Here is a 15,143-nt window from a genome sequence, read left to right on the forward strand (position 1 = left end):
TGAAAGGATGGATTCCGAGAATTGTTGAATACTCAGTTTTCACTGAAACCAGTAGAAGAGTTGAAGCCACTAGGTGAATCAAGCCAATAATGATTAAGAATCTTAACTCATTTATAAAAAGAAAAGGAGTACTTGTGGCACCTTAGAGACTAATTTAACTAATTTAACTCATTTATGTATTTCTTCATTACTAAACCTTTTAAAGCATACACCTTTTCATTTTTGTTACAATTTTAAATGTTTCTGGGATGTTTTCCTGAGTGTAGAGAGGTTCAGTTCTCCCTATGAATCTGATGGTTTACACAAGCCCTTTTTTGGTACTATTGGGTGACAGAGATCACAACCGGTTACCTTTGAGTAAGTGCATACATTGTTATGCTACTCCTGACCCAGGGCTGATCTACACTAAAAAATTAGACCGACCCAACTACATTGCTCAGAGATGTGAAAAATCCACAACCCTGAGCGATATAGTAAAGCTGACCTATGCCCCCATATAGATACGCTAGGTCAACAGAAGAACTCTTTTATCAACCTAGCTACTGCCTCTCAGGGAGGTGGATTACCTATGCCGATGGGAGAACCCCTCCTATTGGCATAGGTAACGTTCATATTGTAGATATATAGACTACAATATAGACATTTTGCACTTCAAATGTAGACAAGCCTTCAGCCTCCCTGGTAGTCAGACTTCACGTTCTATCTCTGAGGTGCTCCACCTGGCACGGTCTTGAATTTGTCACCACACCCAATTCCAGTCATTACAAATTAGATCAGGTTTTATTGATAGCATAGGGAAAAAAAAGACACAAGAAAATCAAAGCTGGTTAAATAAACATTTTTATTAAATTAGAAATAAAATAAAATCTGGCAGGTCACTACAAAAAAGGCTCCTATGGGTAGGTCTACCCTGTATTTGGGAGTGAGCATCCCAGCCCACGTCCACAGACTTGTGCTAGCAGGGCTTCAGCTAACATGCTAAAAGTAGGTGTGTAGACATTGCAGATTGGGCTCTGAAGACTAGGTGGGGGAGGCCTTGCCAATGCCAAAGGGTCATCTACTCAGCTATTTCTAACACACTAGTGAGAGCTTCACTAGCATGAGTCTGCGGACATGCAGGGTATATATACCCTAAGTGGCCAAGACTTAGTTACAGGCAGTTGTTTAAGGAAACTGACACATTATCTGAAAGTACTTTCCGTTGTTGTCTCCCTGCGCTTAGCGTCATGGTCAGTGTGTCCATAGACCCATTGACTCTCTCAAGCCCCAGCATGCTTGAAGAAAGATGAATATCCACCCCAAGGTATGTGTCCGTTCCAGGATGGATCTTTGTTTTACAGGAAAAAATCCTCCACAGACACCATTTGCCTATTTCACAATCACAAACAACGTTTCAAGTAACACTAATATTAAGAACAACAAGGAGTCTGGTGGCACCTTTAAAGACTAACAGATTTATTTGAGCTTAAGCTTTTGTGGGTAAAAACCCCACTTCTTCAGATGCATGGAGTGAAAATGCATCTGAAGAAGTGGGGTTTTTACCCACAAAAGCTTACGCTCAAATAAATCTATTAGTCTTTAAAGGTGCCACCGGACTCCTTGCTGTTTTTGTGGATACCGACTAACCCGGCCACCCCCTGATACTAATATTAAGCCAACTTTTATCAAAAATAATGAAACCAGATTCCACATTTGAAATTCATCTCCAGAACTCTCAATATTCTTGTATTGCTACAATTACAATTTGTAATCAACATACTGACCGTTCTAAGTCCCAATCCTGAAGTTTGTTCTATACAAATGGAGTCCTATGCCTGTGGACATCCCTTTGAAATTAATTGGAATCTGCATAGGTTCAGGAGGTCTGCCTGACATTATCTCTCATATCAGATTAAAATACCTGTGTTATTATTTCCATTGAGTTAGTGATACAACAATATTTTAGTGTAGGACTCCCACAAAATTTCCCTGTGATTAACCCTATTTCCCAGAGGTGCAGGACTGAAGATACTATTAATTTCCATGTAAACAGTATCACTTTCTCAGAACCACACCTAAGTAAGAGGGCAACATCTATGGCAGGAGTAATTTTGCCATAAAATCACCACTAAAGACAAGGTGAATGAACTTCATTAAAGGTAGGGAACTCACCCAAAGAATCTCTTCCATTTGGTGGCAAACTTTTAACAAAGACCCCAATGGCTCCTCCAGAGAATCACTGCTTTGAGTTCACAAATGAACTAAAAAGAAAAGGAGTACTTGTGGCACCTTAGAGACTAACCAATTTATTTGAGCATGAGCTTTCGTGAGCTACAGCTCACTTCATCGGATGCATACCGTGGAAATTGCAGCTGGTGATAGCCCATCACCAGCAGGAGAGTGAATTTGTGTGGGGGGGTGGAGGGTGAGAAAACCTGGATTTGTGCTGGAAATGGCCCAACTTGATGATCACTTTAGATAAGCTATTACCAGCAGGACAGTGGGGTGGGAGGAGGTATTGTTTCATATTCTCTGCGTGTATATAAAGTCTGCTGCAATTTCCACGGTATGCATCCGATGAAGTGAGCTGTAGCTCACGAAAGCTCATGCTCAAATAAATTAGTTAGTCTCTAAGGTGCCACAAGTACTCCTTTTCTTTTTGTGAATACAGACTAACACGGCTGTTACTCTGAAACCTGTCACAAATGAACTAGTCAATCTGACTTCAGGTGCATTGTCATGGTTCATGTATATTAACATATATTAAAAGAGTATATTCTGACATTTGACAAGCCAGCGTAACTACCATTCATGCCAATGGCGTTAGGCACAGTGAGAGAACAAGTTCTATAAAGGATGCATATTATGGAAGCTACGGAATCTTAAACTGTATGACAATTTGCTTCCTTAAACTTTTTGCATCTTCGCTGAACAAGTTTATTTATAAATCAGTGACACTGAATGGATGTCACGGAGAACAGAATCTGGCCATTGGTTCCGCCCCCCCCCTCCCCCCCTTCCCAGAGGCTGCAACTTACCAGGGAAATCACAAATAGGTGTCAAGAGGGAAATTACCCTGCTCTTACCCATACTTTTAAGTGGGAGGTGAGATGAGTCCTGTGTAGATTTTGACTAGATTGGAGTGCTCAGGACAGGCTGTGCCCTGATAGGGAACCTTTGCAAATGATTGTATTATATAAAATCTCTGAAGTGCATGAATAACCATGTGCCCTCTCTTGATACTTTTAAAGCAATGGATAGCAAGTAAAATAGAAACAAAACACTAGACAGTTAAATATGGTAAGTGGAATTGACATCTTTTCATTTAAAGAGCCCAAACCACAGATTTGATCTGATTGACTGATATTTCGGTTTTTGTGTTTGTTTTTTTATTAGTAGAAAATTTTAAAGGGCTGTTGGTTTAATATTGGCACTTCCTTTGTCTACAACTCTTCCAAGTGTTAGTGAAGAGTGATGTTTCCAAATAGGTATTGACTTCTGACTTTTTGTTTTCACATCAAAGTATTGCTTTGCATTAAAGGCTTTCAGAGGATTAGGAAAACTGTATACATCACAAGGTCGAGAGTAAAGATTTCTCAGTAGTAAAAAATGTAACGTACTGCTCTGATTTCACATAAATATCTAAAATTAAAATCAAAGTACACAGGCCTCTTCAGTGTTAATTTAAGATTTCTTTAACAGAAGCATATTTTCTAGGGAAATCCCTGAAGGCCTTTCACTTAACCACCTGCCATTGGTGGTTCTCAAGCTTCATTGGTGGACTCAGAAGCTCAGAATTATTTGCTGGGGAATTGCTAACAGAAAAATTATCTATTCAGGAGGATGAGAATGAGTATACTCCACCCTTGTAACAAAGCCCTCTATTTAAACACCATGAGTCAGAGTCTGATCTCATTTAAGGTATGTCTGGAGCTGGAAGTGTGATTTCTAGCTTGGGTAGAAGTACGCACACTAGCTTTGATCCAGCTAGTACACTTAAAGCAGAAGTGTGGCCACAGCAGCGCAGGTGATAGGATGGACTAGCTGCCCTGAGTACAATCCTGCATGGAACCCTAGGTACTTACTTGTGTGGCTAGCCCATCTCTTTGCCCACACCTCTGCATCTACACTTCTAGTTTTAGCATGCTAGTGCAATCAAAGCTAGCGTGCATATATCTACCTGAGCTGGAAATTACACCTCTAGCTCAAGTGTAGAGGTACACTTACACTGGTGTTAATACAGACTTACTCCTCCAAAGTTACTTGGGTGGCAGAGCCAATATACTTAACTGCGGTGAAGTTACTCCCCATTCACACTGATGTTTCTGAGATCAGAATCTAGCCCCAACTTCAACATACAAAGGGCCATCTAGGTGCATCCCTTTATTGGGGACAAGATGATGCACAGCAAACTGGAACAAGCTCTATGCCGTATAAGGGGAATGTTCTCTCTGCTATATTCTTATGTGGGTTTAGAGAACTCATCTGTCTGCTGCATGGCTAGCACGCTCTGCTGACTGGTGTGTGAAGCTTTGGTTCTGTTTACATGCCACTTCTCCCCATCCTTTGGGGCACTGCATAGCCAGGGAAACTGAATCATAGAAACATAGGGCTGGAAGGGATGGTCATCTCCACCCCACTGTGCTGAGGCAGAATTAAGTACACCTAGACCATACCTGACAGATGTTTATCTAACCTGTTCACAATAGTTATTGCAGGGACTGCTGGTAAGAAGAGACAGGGCTGGCCAAGGGCACAGAGGAGGACTGATGCACATCATCCTCCATCCAGCCCTACAGAAGATGCCCAAAAAGTTAATATAGCTCCAATCACTTATAGTAGCCAAATTCTGAAATCTTTATTTGGGGCCAAATTTTACTATTGTTAACACCTTGTTGACTGACATGGGGTATGCAGGACTGTATTAACTTTTCTGCAGGCTGCCAGGGACCAGAGATCCTGAAGAGGTTCAGGGCCTCCAAGCAGACAGTCCTGGCCCCCCACATGTCGCCCTACAACTGTGAAAAACTTGGGGAAATCCATCAGGCTGCATGATACTTTTCTATGGGTTTGGGGAGAAAACACTGCTCCTGACAGGATGCTGTGGGAAAAATCTCCACAAGGATTTCTTTGCAAATAGTTTCTTCCCATGGCTTTCATCACAGAAGGGGACAACCCAGTCACCACGTTTTATTTCCACTACAAGTCAGTGTGACAGAAACTAATATTATTTAAGAGACAGCATGAGGCCAAACTTAAAATTTGTAAAAACTATCTTTTACAAAACTAACTTTGCCCTGCAAAGTTAAAAACAAAAACAAAACAAAAGGCAGGGAAGGAAAGAGCCCATATTTGCTTCCTTGGGATGTATAAAGAAGGCCTGAAAGTTTGCCCCACCAAATGTTTTTCACATTGGAGAGTCACATCTTGTCATTCTGTTTTTTGTAAACAAACAAAACCCTCTGTGGATACCTGGCCTTCTCTCACTTCCTTGATACCTGTGATGTCATGATTGTGAAACTTGAACAAATGTTTTGGGAACATAATTTAGCCACTCCTTAAAACTCTTGTTTTTGTTTAGTCCTCACTGACTCAGATGAGACACAAAATGTTGAAAGAAAAGATTTCTTTGTTACAGATTCAACACACCAGCCCCTTTAACTAAGAGCTAAGAAATCTCCCATTATTTCCAGTTCTCCAAAGATACCTTCAGCAAACCAGGGAAGAGAAGAGAGAACATTCCTGATATTTCTAAGGTAGAGGACATGTAGAATTTAAACCTTTCAATACCTTCTTTATACATAATAAATTTAAAATATTATAAAATGACCCTGATCTTCCAATCGGATTTGCTCAGATGGACCACTAGGAAAAAAGGTGTTTTTTTCAATTGAGCTAGCTTTATCTGATGGAATATCCCATCTGACACTAATGTAGATGCAATTTAGCACTATTAGCTTGATTTCTAACAAGTTGGGTTATAGCCTATGGTCCTGCCTAGGCTTGAGCTAACTCAGCTGAGAAAAAGCACCCTTTTCCTAGTTTAGCAAAGGCCAATGGTCTGTGCATCAGAGCACGGGGCCACACATGTGTATCCCCTGCACGATCAGGAATACTGGTACAACTAGTGAAAACTTCAAACCAGTTAAAATTTGTAAGTTCACCCATTGTAACTCTTACAACAGCGAATAAAATATTTTCCAACAAAGGTGACTGTTTAAAGTTGACTGTGTCCCTATAGTTGTCTGAAGCTTAGGAAACTATAAATGGCATGGGTCAAAAACATTTCAGCTGAACAGTTTTCCATTTGAAAATGGAGATTTCAGTGGAAGCAAAATCTTTCATAGGAATGTACCAATTGCATCAAAACTTTTAATGGAAGGCTGGCAGGGAGGCCAGTTGACCCAGTTCCTAACCTGATGGGCTGCGCAGTCCCATGGCTGTTCCATGACATTTTTTGAAATTTTGACTTTTCATCCCAACGCAGGATTATTTTCCCTCCTCACACCACAACCCCAAAAGTTTCCATAGGATGGCAATTATGTTTCCAACCAGCTGGACTATAAACAGCACATTATCTTATTAAGAGAATTTTTAAAAAAATCTAAGATATTAATAATGTCAGTAAAAGGAGTTCTTCATTTGGAAAGTTTTGTTTAACTTAGCAGTATCCATTCAAGATAGGTGAAAACAAAACCAATAGAACTGGCAAGGACGGATAGCTCAGTGGTTTGAGCATTGGCCTGCTAAACCCAGGGTTGTGAGTTCAATCCTTGAGGGGGCCATTTAGGGATCTGGGGCAAAAATTTGGGATTGGCCCTGCTTTGAGCAGGGGGTTGGACTAGATGATCTTCTGAGGTCCCTTCCAACCCTGCTAGTCTATGATAGGTTATGGAAGCCTCACTGGGTTAAAACAAGGAGTAGTCGTTGTGGCACCTTAGAAACTAACAAACTTATCTGGCCATAAGCTTTGACGGGCTAACACCCACCTCATCAGATGCACAGAGTGAAAAATAAACCAACAAATAAATCGGTTAGTCTCCAAGGTGCCACAAGGACTCCTTGTTTTTGCTCATACAGACTAACAGGGCTACCCCTCTGAGACCTGGCACTGAGTTAAGAGTCCTGTCCAAACACTCAAGGCAGACCCGCCAGGGTGAGGGGTGGGAATGGTCACATTTAACAGCTGGAAGACGGAGTAAAAGAACCGCGCCCGCCGCCAGGCACATTCCTAGACGCACCCCAGGCTACTCAGCAACTATTTAAAAAAAAAAAACAACACACACACCCCAAACATCTCGGTACAGGTGCAAAACCCGACAGTAACGAAGCGCTGAGAATGCCCCCCACCAGCAGGGCGCCCGCCATTACCGCCGCTGCTGCCTGAAGGCAAGAACAGCCCGCCGGGGCGAGGCGCGGCGCGGCTGCGGGCCGGGCCGGGCCGGGCGTGGCGGGAGGGAAAAGGTGCAAGTCGCCCTCGGCCCCGTGCAACCCTGTGAGGCGCTTCTCGCGCGGCAGCTACGCCCCGCTCGCCCCCCACCGCCCCTCCGGCCGGGCTGCGTGACCGCGGAGCCGCCTCCCGGCCCACGCCGCCCCGCGGGGCTAGGGACTCACCGTGACGAGCAGCAGCGCCTCCAGCCCTCCGGCTGCCGGGACCCGCGCCATGGCCGAGTCAGTCAGTCGCCCTCCCGCCCGCCCGCCCGCTTTCCCCCGGCGCCCGCTGCCCTGTGCCCAAAGCGGCCGCCGCCCGGGACGGGACTCAGTCCGGGGCGGGATTCCTTCCCCCGCCCGCTGAGGCAGCCGGCACGCGGGAGCCGCGGAGGGGTGGAGTGCGGCGCGCGGGGCGGCTGGCCTGACATTTGTACACCTGGGGGGAGGGCGCAGGTGAATCCCGCCTTCCTCCGAGGCAGGGCTGGGAGGGGGGAGCGGGGAGGTGACGTCTCCCAGGCCCCTTCGGGACAGGGGGAGGGGCAGCGGCCGCCCTGCTTCCCTCCGGGCTGCGGACTAACCGGAGCCGGGGGCTGGAAGCTGCCGGGCCCCTCAGCCGCCGCCGCCTCTGCTTGTAGAGACCGCAGCGTCCCGGTGGGAACGAGTTTCCCTTCGCCGCGCGGCGCGGCCGAGCCCGGTGGGAACCGCTCCTCGGGCTTCTGTCCGGGGAAGACACAATAAGGCCGGGAGGAGACAACGTCCAAGCGGCCGGCGATACGCCTGTGAACTCAAGCGCTGGCTGCGCCACAGCCGCCCCTGGCGCCCGACGGCGAGCGCCGGGGCGGGGTGGGGACGCGGAGCGGGGAACGAATGGGGGTGTTTTGTGGAAGCGCCAGCCACAGACAACGCAGCTGCTTACCTGGGAAAGGCCCCGCTGTCCCAGCGAGCCCTGGCCCGTTTCCCGGGGCGCTCCTCGGGTTCTTGCCACGCACACCGCGGCGCTCACCAGCCCTGGACGCTGCCCGGCTCTGTTCCTTCACCCATCAGCTACAGCCTTGGCAGGCGCAATACTTCCCTCCCGTCCTGGAGGGACCACTGACCGGGATCGGGGGGTTGTTTATCCTCTAGGCCTGGTCGCTCCTTGGATTTTTTCTAGGGCGAGAACTTTTATTAAAACTTTTGTTTTGTTTTTATGTTGCAGCTACTCTTTTTCCGATGGGGATCTGGGCAAATCTATCTATCTATCTCCCCACCCTGGTCAGTACCGAGTTTCTCTAATAAACAGACTTGTTTTCTATGTTGATCTTTGATTGTTACGTGCCTCTGCTTCTCACGCCACAAGGCTTATCCCCACTCGCTGCGGGGTAGCTTTCCCAAAGGATTCTTCACACATAGTCATGCTTTTGTCTCTGGGCAGGTTTGGGCTGAACAGGTGTTTGGATGAGGGTTTCAAATATAGGGAAGGCTCGTTCCATTCCCCTCCGCCCGCAAGAACACCACAAGTCATAGCAAGCGGAGTATGCTTCACAGCCAATCCTTTCACAAAGAGGCAGCCTTCATTAATGAGGAATGCGGCTTCCCAGGGAAAACATGGACTCATGGAAAAGTGGTAAGAAGAATTGCTCCAACACAGCCTGCCAATGTTGATGATGCTCCTAATCTGTGTTCCATACCCTGCAAGCCGTTTCCTTTGTATCCCTTTCTGATACTGCTCTCTGCTCAACACCACCTGATTAATTAGCACCCAGCAGTCCAGAATCTAATGATTTCCGGGGGGAGGGGGGACGGGACAATTAAGGTAAGCATGCTTCTTACTTTTACAAGGATTGGACGCCTTTATGCGATAGATGCTGATTAATTAGCATTGATTAGGTCAGATTCAACTGTGGTAAATACCTTTTCACATCATTTCTGAATTAACCAATTCTAATATCATGAACAGAATTCGGACTCTTTCAGAGGAATAGCTACCCAGGAGCATTTTGCATCATACATGCAGCATCTCCGTAAATAACTCCATCTGAAACAACTGCAATAGTTAGACACAAAATGGTAAGTTGAGGCCAGAGAACCAGCATTACCTCAGAATGTATTCACTTTTGTTGATTTAGGAAATAGTGATATAGAAATTGCTGCTGCCTTTCTATGCACATCATATTGCTGCTTAGAAAAAAATCAGTGATACCACATGTCCAAGTGCAGTGGCTGCAGTGTTATATTCCTAGCTCTGCCCCGCGTTACAGTCTCACTGGTCAAGGAACATAACTTCTCTATGCCGAAGTGTAGCTACTTGTGAATGGGTGCATTAATGGTTTTGTTCCTCACAAACATGCTTTGAGGCTTACCTAATGTTAGTAAAAGTGCTGCGATCCTATTTTAAAGTTTTGTAATTCTTGAATGAAAGAAGCAATATAAGTGGAAATTATTATAATTTTAAGGTGTGCAGTGGAGAATAGGACTGAAGCCCTTAATATGATCTATATACAGTATTTTTAATTGGGTGAGCTATACCAAGGTTCAAAGCTCTGGGTATATTATGACTGACGGCCTAAGAGTTCCAGAATCATTATAATGTAAATGAACGTGTCTCATGTCAAAGATCTGTAAGGAAAGCTCATTCATTTGCAGATTAATAGACTACTACAAAATTTTTTGGTAATTTTTTGTGCTCTGCAATGTAGCCAAGTGGAACCTTGATGCAAGTGCTAATTATTTGTTAGGGCCATTTGTTAGTGGAATACATTTCTACAACTAATCAAAATAATTTCTGCGTTAAAATAAAGTGAAACCTTCTCATTTCCATTTAAAATCAATTAAAAATAATAGACCCATGTCAAGTATTGAGGCCCCAGTCCTGCAAACACTTAGTCAAGTGTGCAACTTTATTCGTTTGTGTAATCTCACTGATTTCACATGCATAAGCCTTTGTAGGAGTAGTGCCAGATGCAGAAATAGTGAGCTGCCAGGAAGCAGCAGTAACTCTTGTCCCCCAGAGTCCAGCCAGAGAAAGATCAGCCACTAGAGCCAGGGAGTATGTGGAAGCTGTGCTCCCAGAAACTTCCTTCTGCCAGACCTGCACTTGTGATGCTGATAACATTCACATAGGTCAGTCAAAGCTCCTGCAAATACTTTCAATTACCACTAATGCTGAGCTTCCTGATTTCTTGTTTATCATTTTTATAGCACTCATTATTGACATACCTAAACATTTTTATGAATTTATCTGTATATCAGCTTCCTTTTAAGATAGGAAAATATTATTCCTATTGTATGGAGGTAACTTTCCCAAGTTCACATTTGACATCGGGCAGATCCAGGAGCTAAATTCACATCTATCTGTTTCCATCCTAGTCCCTTCACCACATGACCATCCATTCAATTTCACCGATATATGCTATAAACTAGCCTCCCAGCTTTCCTTACGGATCTTTGATATAATGAGACACTTTCATTTACATTGTAATGATGCTGGTGCTCTTAGGCTGTCAATCATAATATACCCAGAGCTTTGAATCTACCTTTAACTCACACAATTAAAAATATAGATAATATTAAGGGCTTCAGTCCTGTTCTCCAAGACATGGTATACACCTTAAAAATTACAATAATTTGCACTTATTTTGCTTCTTTCATTCAAGAATTACAAATGTTTAAAATAGAATCTCAGTACTTTTACTAACGTTAGCTCTAAAACTGGTCTGCAATTATGGCCCAGGAAATCAGTTTATACATGATACAGGTAAACAATACAAGGATACAGGTGCTTGTATCCTTCTGCTAGCTGGTATAGGTTCAAAGTTCAAACATGCTGAAAAACAATACGGAAGTGCTCCAAAGCTGAGCTCAGCTCAGGCTGAGTTTCTTTGCATAACACCCTGTTCGTTATTGAAATCTACAAATGACCAAGCCCCATCCACAGTCCATGGAAGACAGTGTAAGTCTTTCCAATTACAGGAGAAGTGCGGAGTAACAAACACACCAGTCAATCACATACCTCATTTGGAACCATAAGTACACAATCAGGCAGCAGCTGAGACAAAAAAAAATAATAAAAAAAGGAAATACCATACAGTACTGTGTTAAACATAAACTACTAAAAAGATAAAGGGAAAGTTGAAAAAAAAAGATTTGTAGGATAAGGAAATTATTTCTGTGCTTGTTCCATTTAAATTAAGGTGGTTAAAAGCAGCATTTTTCATCTGCATAGTAGAGTTTCAAAGCTGTATTAAGTCAGTGTTCAGTTGTAAACTTTTGAAAAAACAACCATAACATTTTGTTCAGGGTTATGAACATTTCAAAGTTACGAACAGCCTCCATTTCCAAGGTGTTCGTAACTCTGAGGTTCTACTGTACTTTGATGAGCATTGGAGCAGGCCCTAAATTGCTATTCCTTTCTAAAAGTTTAAACATCCATATAATTTTCTTCATATAGATTGAACAACAAATACACAATTTCATAAAAATATTATTTTTGTAATAAGTCACAGTATTACAGTATTTATTATGAGCACATCCAGCGCCATCTTCTGAGTGACAGTAATGAGACCTGTGTACTTCCAGTGAAACATTCTCATGTGATCACTCATGAGTGCCAGTCTCATTTCATGCTGAGTAAAGCTAGAGTAACAATTTTAGCATATGATTAATTTCTTTTTTTGGGGTGGGGAAGAAGGGAGTGGGGGGGAGGTTAGATTAAAACATCCAGGGTCCAACCTACTTCCTTATGAAATCAATGAAAATCTGTTATAATGCCTTTAAAAGTGTTGAAACCAAAGACTTGACAATCATCTATAATTTTTTAAAATCAAGTTGTTGAATTAAATGGAACAGGTACAGTATTTAACAAGTTTCAGAGTAGCAGCCATGTTAGTCTGTATTTGCAAAAAGAAAAGGAGGACTTGTGGCACCTTAGAGACTAACCAATTTATTTGAGTATAAGCTTTCGTCAGCTACAGCTCACTTCATGTACAGCAGGAAATCCAGAGTCTAGCTGTGATGAAATGCTCCGAGCTCATTGTATGTCATATTAAGGTAATATGAGAATATTTTTTTATTGTCTTAAAAATCACACTCCACCCTGGTCCATTGTTTTAAAATTCTTACCACACAGTTCTTGTGACTATTGTCAATGATCTGTTCAAGTATTTGCAATTAAAGGGTGTTGCCCAGATTTCACAGAGTTGCACAAGAATTCGCTTCTAACTACTATTAATTTTAACACCTATTGAGTTTAAATATTACACCTCTGTGTCTCAGATTCCCTAGCTGTAAAATGGGATAATGATACTGATTTCCTTTGTAAAGTGATTTGTGAGTTACTGATAGAAAATGGTATCATAAGTAAAAATTTTAAGTAAAAAATTTATTATTACTTATTTATAAATTTATTATTATTATTATTAATAGGATTAAGAGAAAAACTTTTTGTATTAAGGCCCTGATCCATTAAGCATGTTTAACTTTAAGCAGGCGTAACCCCATTAATTACAAAGTTATGCCTGTGCTTAAGAGCTTACGGGGTTTGGGCCTATGTGAGAATATTGGTTGAAAAGTATAAAGTACAGACAGGGAAGAGTGGTTCAGTGTCATTACTTTCTACTAAACAGATTATAGTTGGACACATACAAAAATGCTTCTGATTCTTCTGTGTTCATAAACTGTATTTGGTTGATCCTTTCTGTGTCTCCTCTATTCAGATCTTTTTAATAAATTCAGGGTGTTTATTTCCCTTTCACTGGCTGGAATAATTTCCCTCCTCCTTCTGTTCTACCTCTTCTCAAACTCAATCTCTGTCTCCTTTCTTTCCCACTTAACTTTCTTCCCGTCCCTATTCTGTGTTCTCTCTGTCATAATTACTGTCTGTTTCCTCCTCCTTTTCTTTGTCAACCTTGTATTTTGTGGCACCAATGAATAGTAGCTAGATGTCAGCAGCTGTGCCATACTCTGATCCTTTGGGCTCCGTGATTATGGCAGGCTGCAAAGGGAATGCTGTTGATAATTCTAGAAAATTTTACCTGTAATTCAGGGAGACGCTGTAGGGAGATACTACAGAACAGGGTGCCAAATGCAGAACTTGGCTTTCATGGCATGATCCAAAGCCCACTGAAACCACTGGAAAGATTCCCATTGATTTCAATGAATTTTGAATCAGGCTTTTGCTTGGGCAGCATGGATATAGGAAAGGAAGTGTGCAGTCCCTGTGCAGGAGTGTTACTAGAAAACTGATTGTTCCCTTGTATAGCAAAGTTGCTTAACTATAATTCATTTAAATTATGTGAGTTCTAATTACACATTTCAGTTGGCATGTTGAACAAGTGACCTGTTTGCTTGGCAAAGCTGTTACAACCTGACAAAATTCTTTTCTTTAACACAGGTTTCTGACATTGTACCAAAGTCCGAAAAAGAAAGGCCCTTCCACTGCACAGAAAAGAGAGTGGCAGAACAATTCATTTGTTGTTTCAATCCACTCTACAACACAGCTCATTTGATATGGATTTGTATGTTATCTAAAACATCTTTCATTAAAGTACACAGTGATGCTCTTTATGGGTAAGCTCAGGTAGGGTAGCCAGACATTGGAAGGAGTAAGCTAAATTAAAGCTATTGATAGACATATATGTTGTGAATCAATCCCTTTTTTCTGTTTGTGAATCATTCACAAACAGACTTTGATATTTACAGATCATCTTTGTAGTTATTCAATAAACAGCTTCTGCAAACAAATTGCAGCCTGAATAGGGGAGGAAATTACTACTGCTCGCATTGAAGACAATAAGAATTTTGCTGTTGACTCCAGTTGAAGCAGGATTTCCCCCTTAGTGTTAAAGGCCATGTCTATGCTAGAAACTTTTTCCAGTATAGCAATGTTGGTTGGAGGAGGGGTGATTATTTTGTGACATTTCTACACTGGCTAACACCCTAGTTTAGGCACAATTATACTGATACAAAAATCTTTTTGCTGGTATACCTTATTACAGGTTTGGTGACCGTATAAGATATACTACCTACCTCACTTTTTACCAGTATAAACTGCTTTAGCCTAAGAGTGTTCGCTGGTATAGTTATACCAGTATAGATTTATCAGAAATCCTTTTCTAGTATATACCTGGCCAAAGGCACGGGACTTGAAAAAAATGTACCTAGAGATCAGGAAAAAATGCCTAAGGCTTGGAAACAAGCAATAATATTTTCATTGTATAGTAAGTTTGGAAAAGGGGACGAGAGACCGACAAAAGTATTAGTAATCAAGAGGTTAGAGAGTTGGTGTTCTTGCAATAGAGCTGAGGAAAAAGGGAAAGACAGCTGAGTGAAAGACTACATGAAAATCAAGTCTATTTCTGAATGAGACATAGAAGTGCTGATCACTTCTTCACTCTGAGACAACTCTCTTTGGAACTATCAAATGCAAATTGAATGCAACAGAATGCTTTGTTCAAGGAGGAGATCTGTGCAAGTGTTGTATAGATTTTGAGAGGGCATATCACATAGTGTCAAGTGAATTAGCCTGGGAATTGCTTGAACTCTTAGGATATGTCTTCACTGCAGTTAGCCTGGGTTCTTACACTGGTGTTGCTCTTATTTCCCCTCTGTTCCACACACAAAAATGTCTCACTCAAGGTAAGTGGTGCTTTCAACACCGGCTAACTTACGTGGCTGAGGATGAAGGCAAGAACTTGGGTTCCACTTTCAGTTGGGCTGGTAACCTGTCCATTTGGCAGTAAAGATGCACACTAAAC

At 42.4% G+C, this 15,143-nt stretch overlaps 1 protein-coding gene across 1 annotated transcript in view; it reads right to left on the reverse strand.

Moving 5' to 3' along the window:
• DSG2 (desmoglein 2) overlaps positions 1–7,849 on the reverse strand; it is a 44,520-nt gene extending 36,671 nt beyond the window's left edge. Inside the window, exon 1 of the mRNA XM_048840526.2 lies at positions 7,594–7,849. Within this exon, the coding sequence (XP_048696483.2) occupies positions 7,594–7,644 (51 nt within the window). The 5' untranslated portion in view covers positions 7,645–7,849. The remainder of the gene's footprint in view (positions 1–7,593) is intronic.
• Positions 7,850–15,143: the final 7,294 nt, after the last annotated feature.

Source organism: Caretta caretta, chromosome 2 (genome assembly GCF_965140235.1).
Source record: "Caretta caretta isolate rCarCar2 chromosome 2, rCarCar1.hap1, whole genome shotgun sequence".
Taxonomy (NCBI): domain Eukaryota; kingdom Metazoa; phylum Chordata; order Testudines; family Cheloniidae; genus Caretta; species Caretta caretta.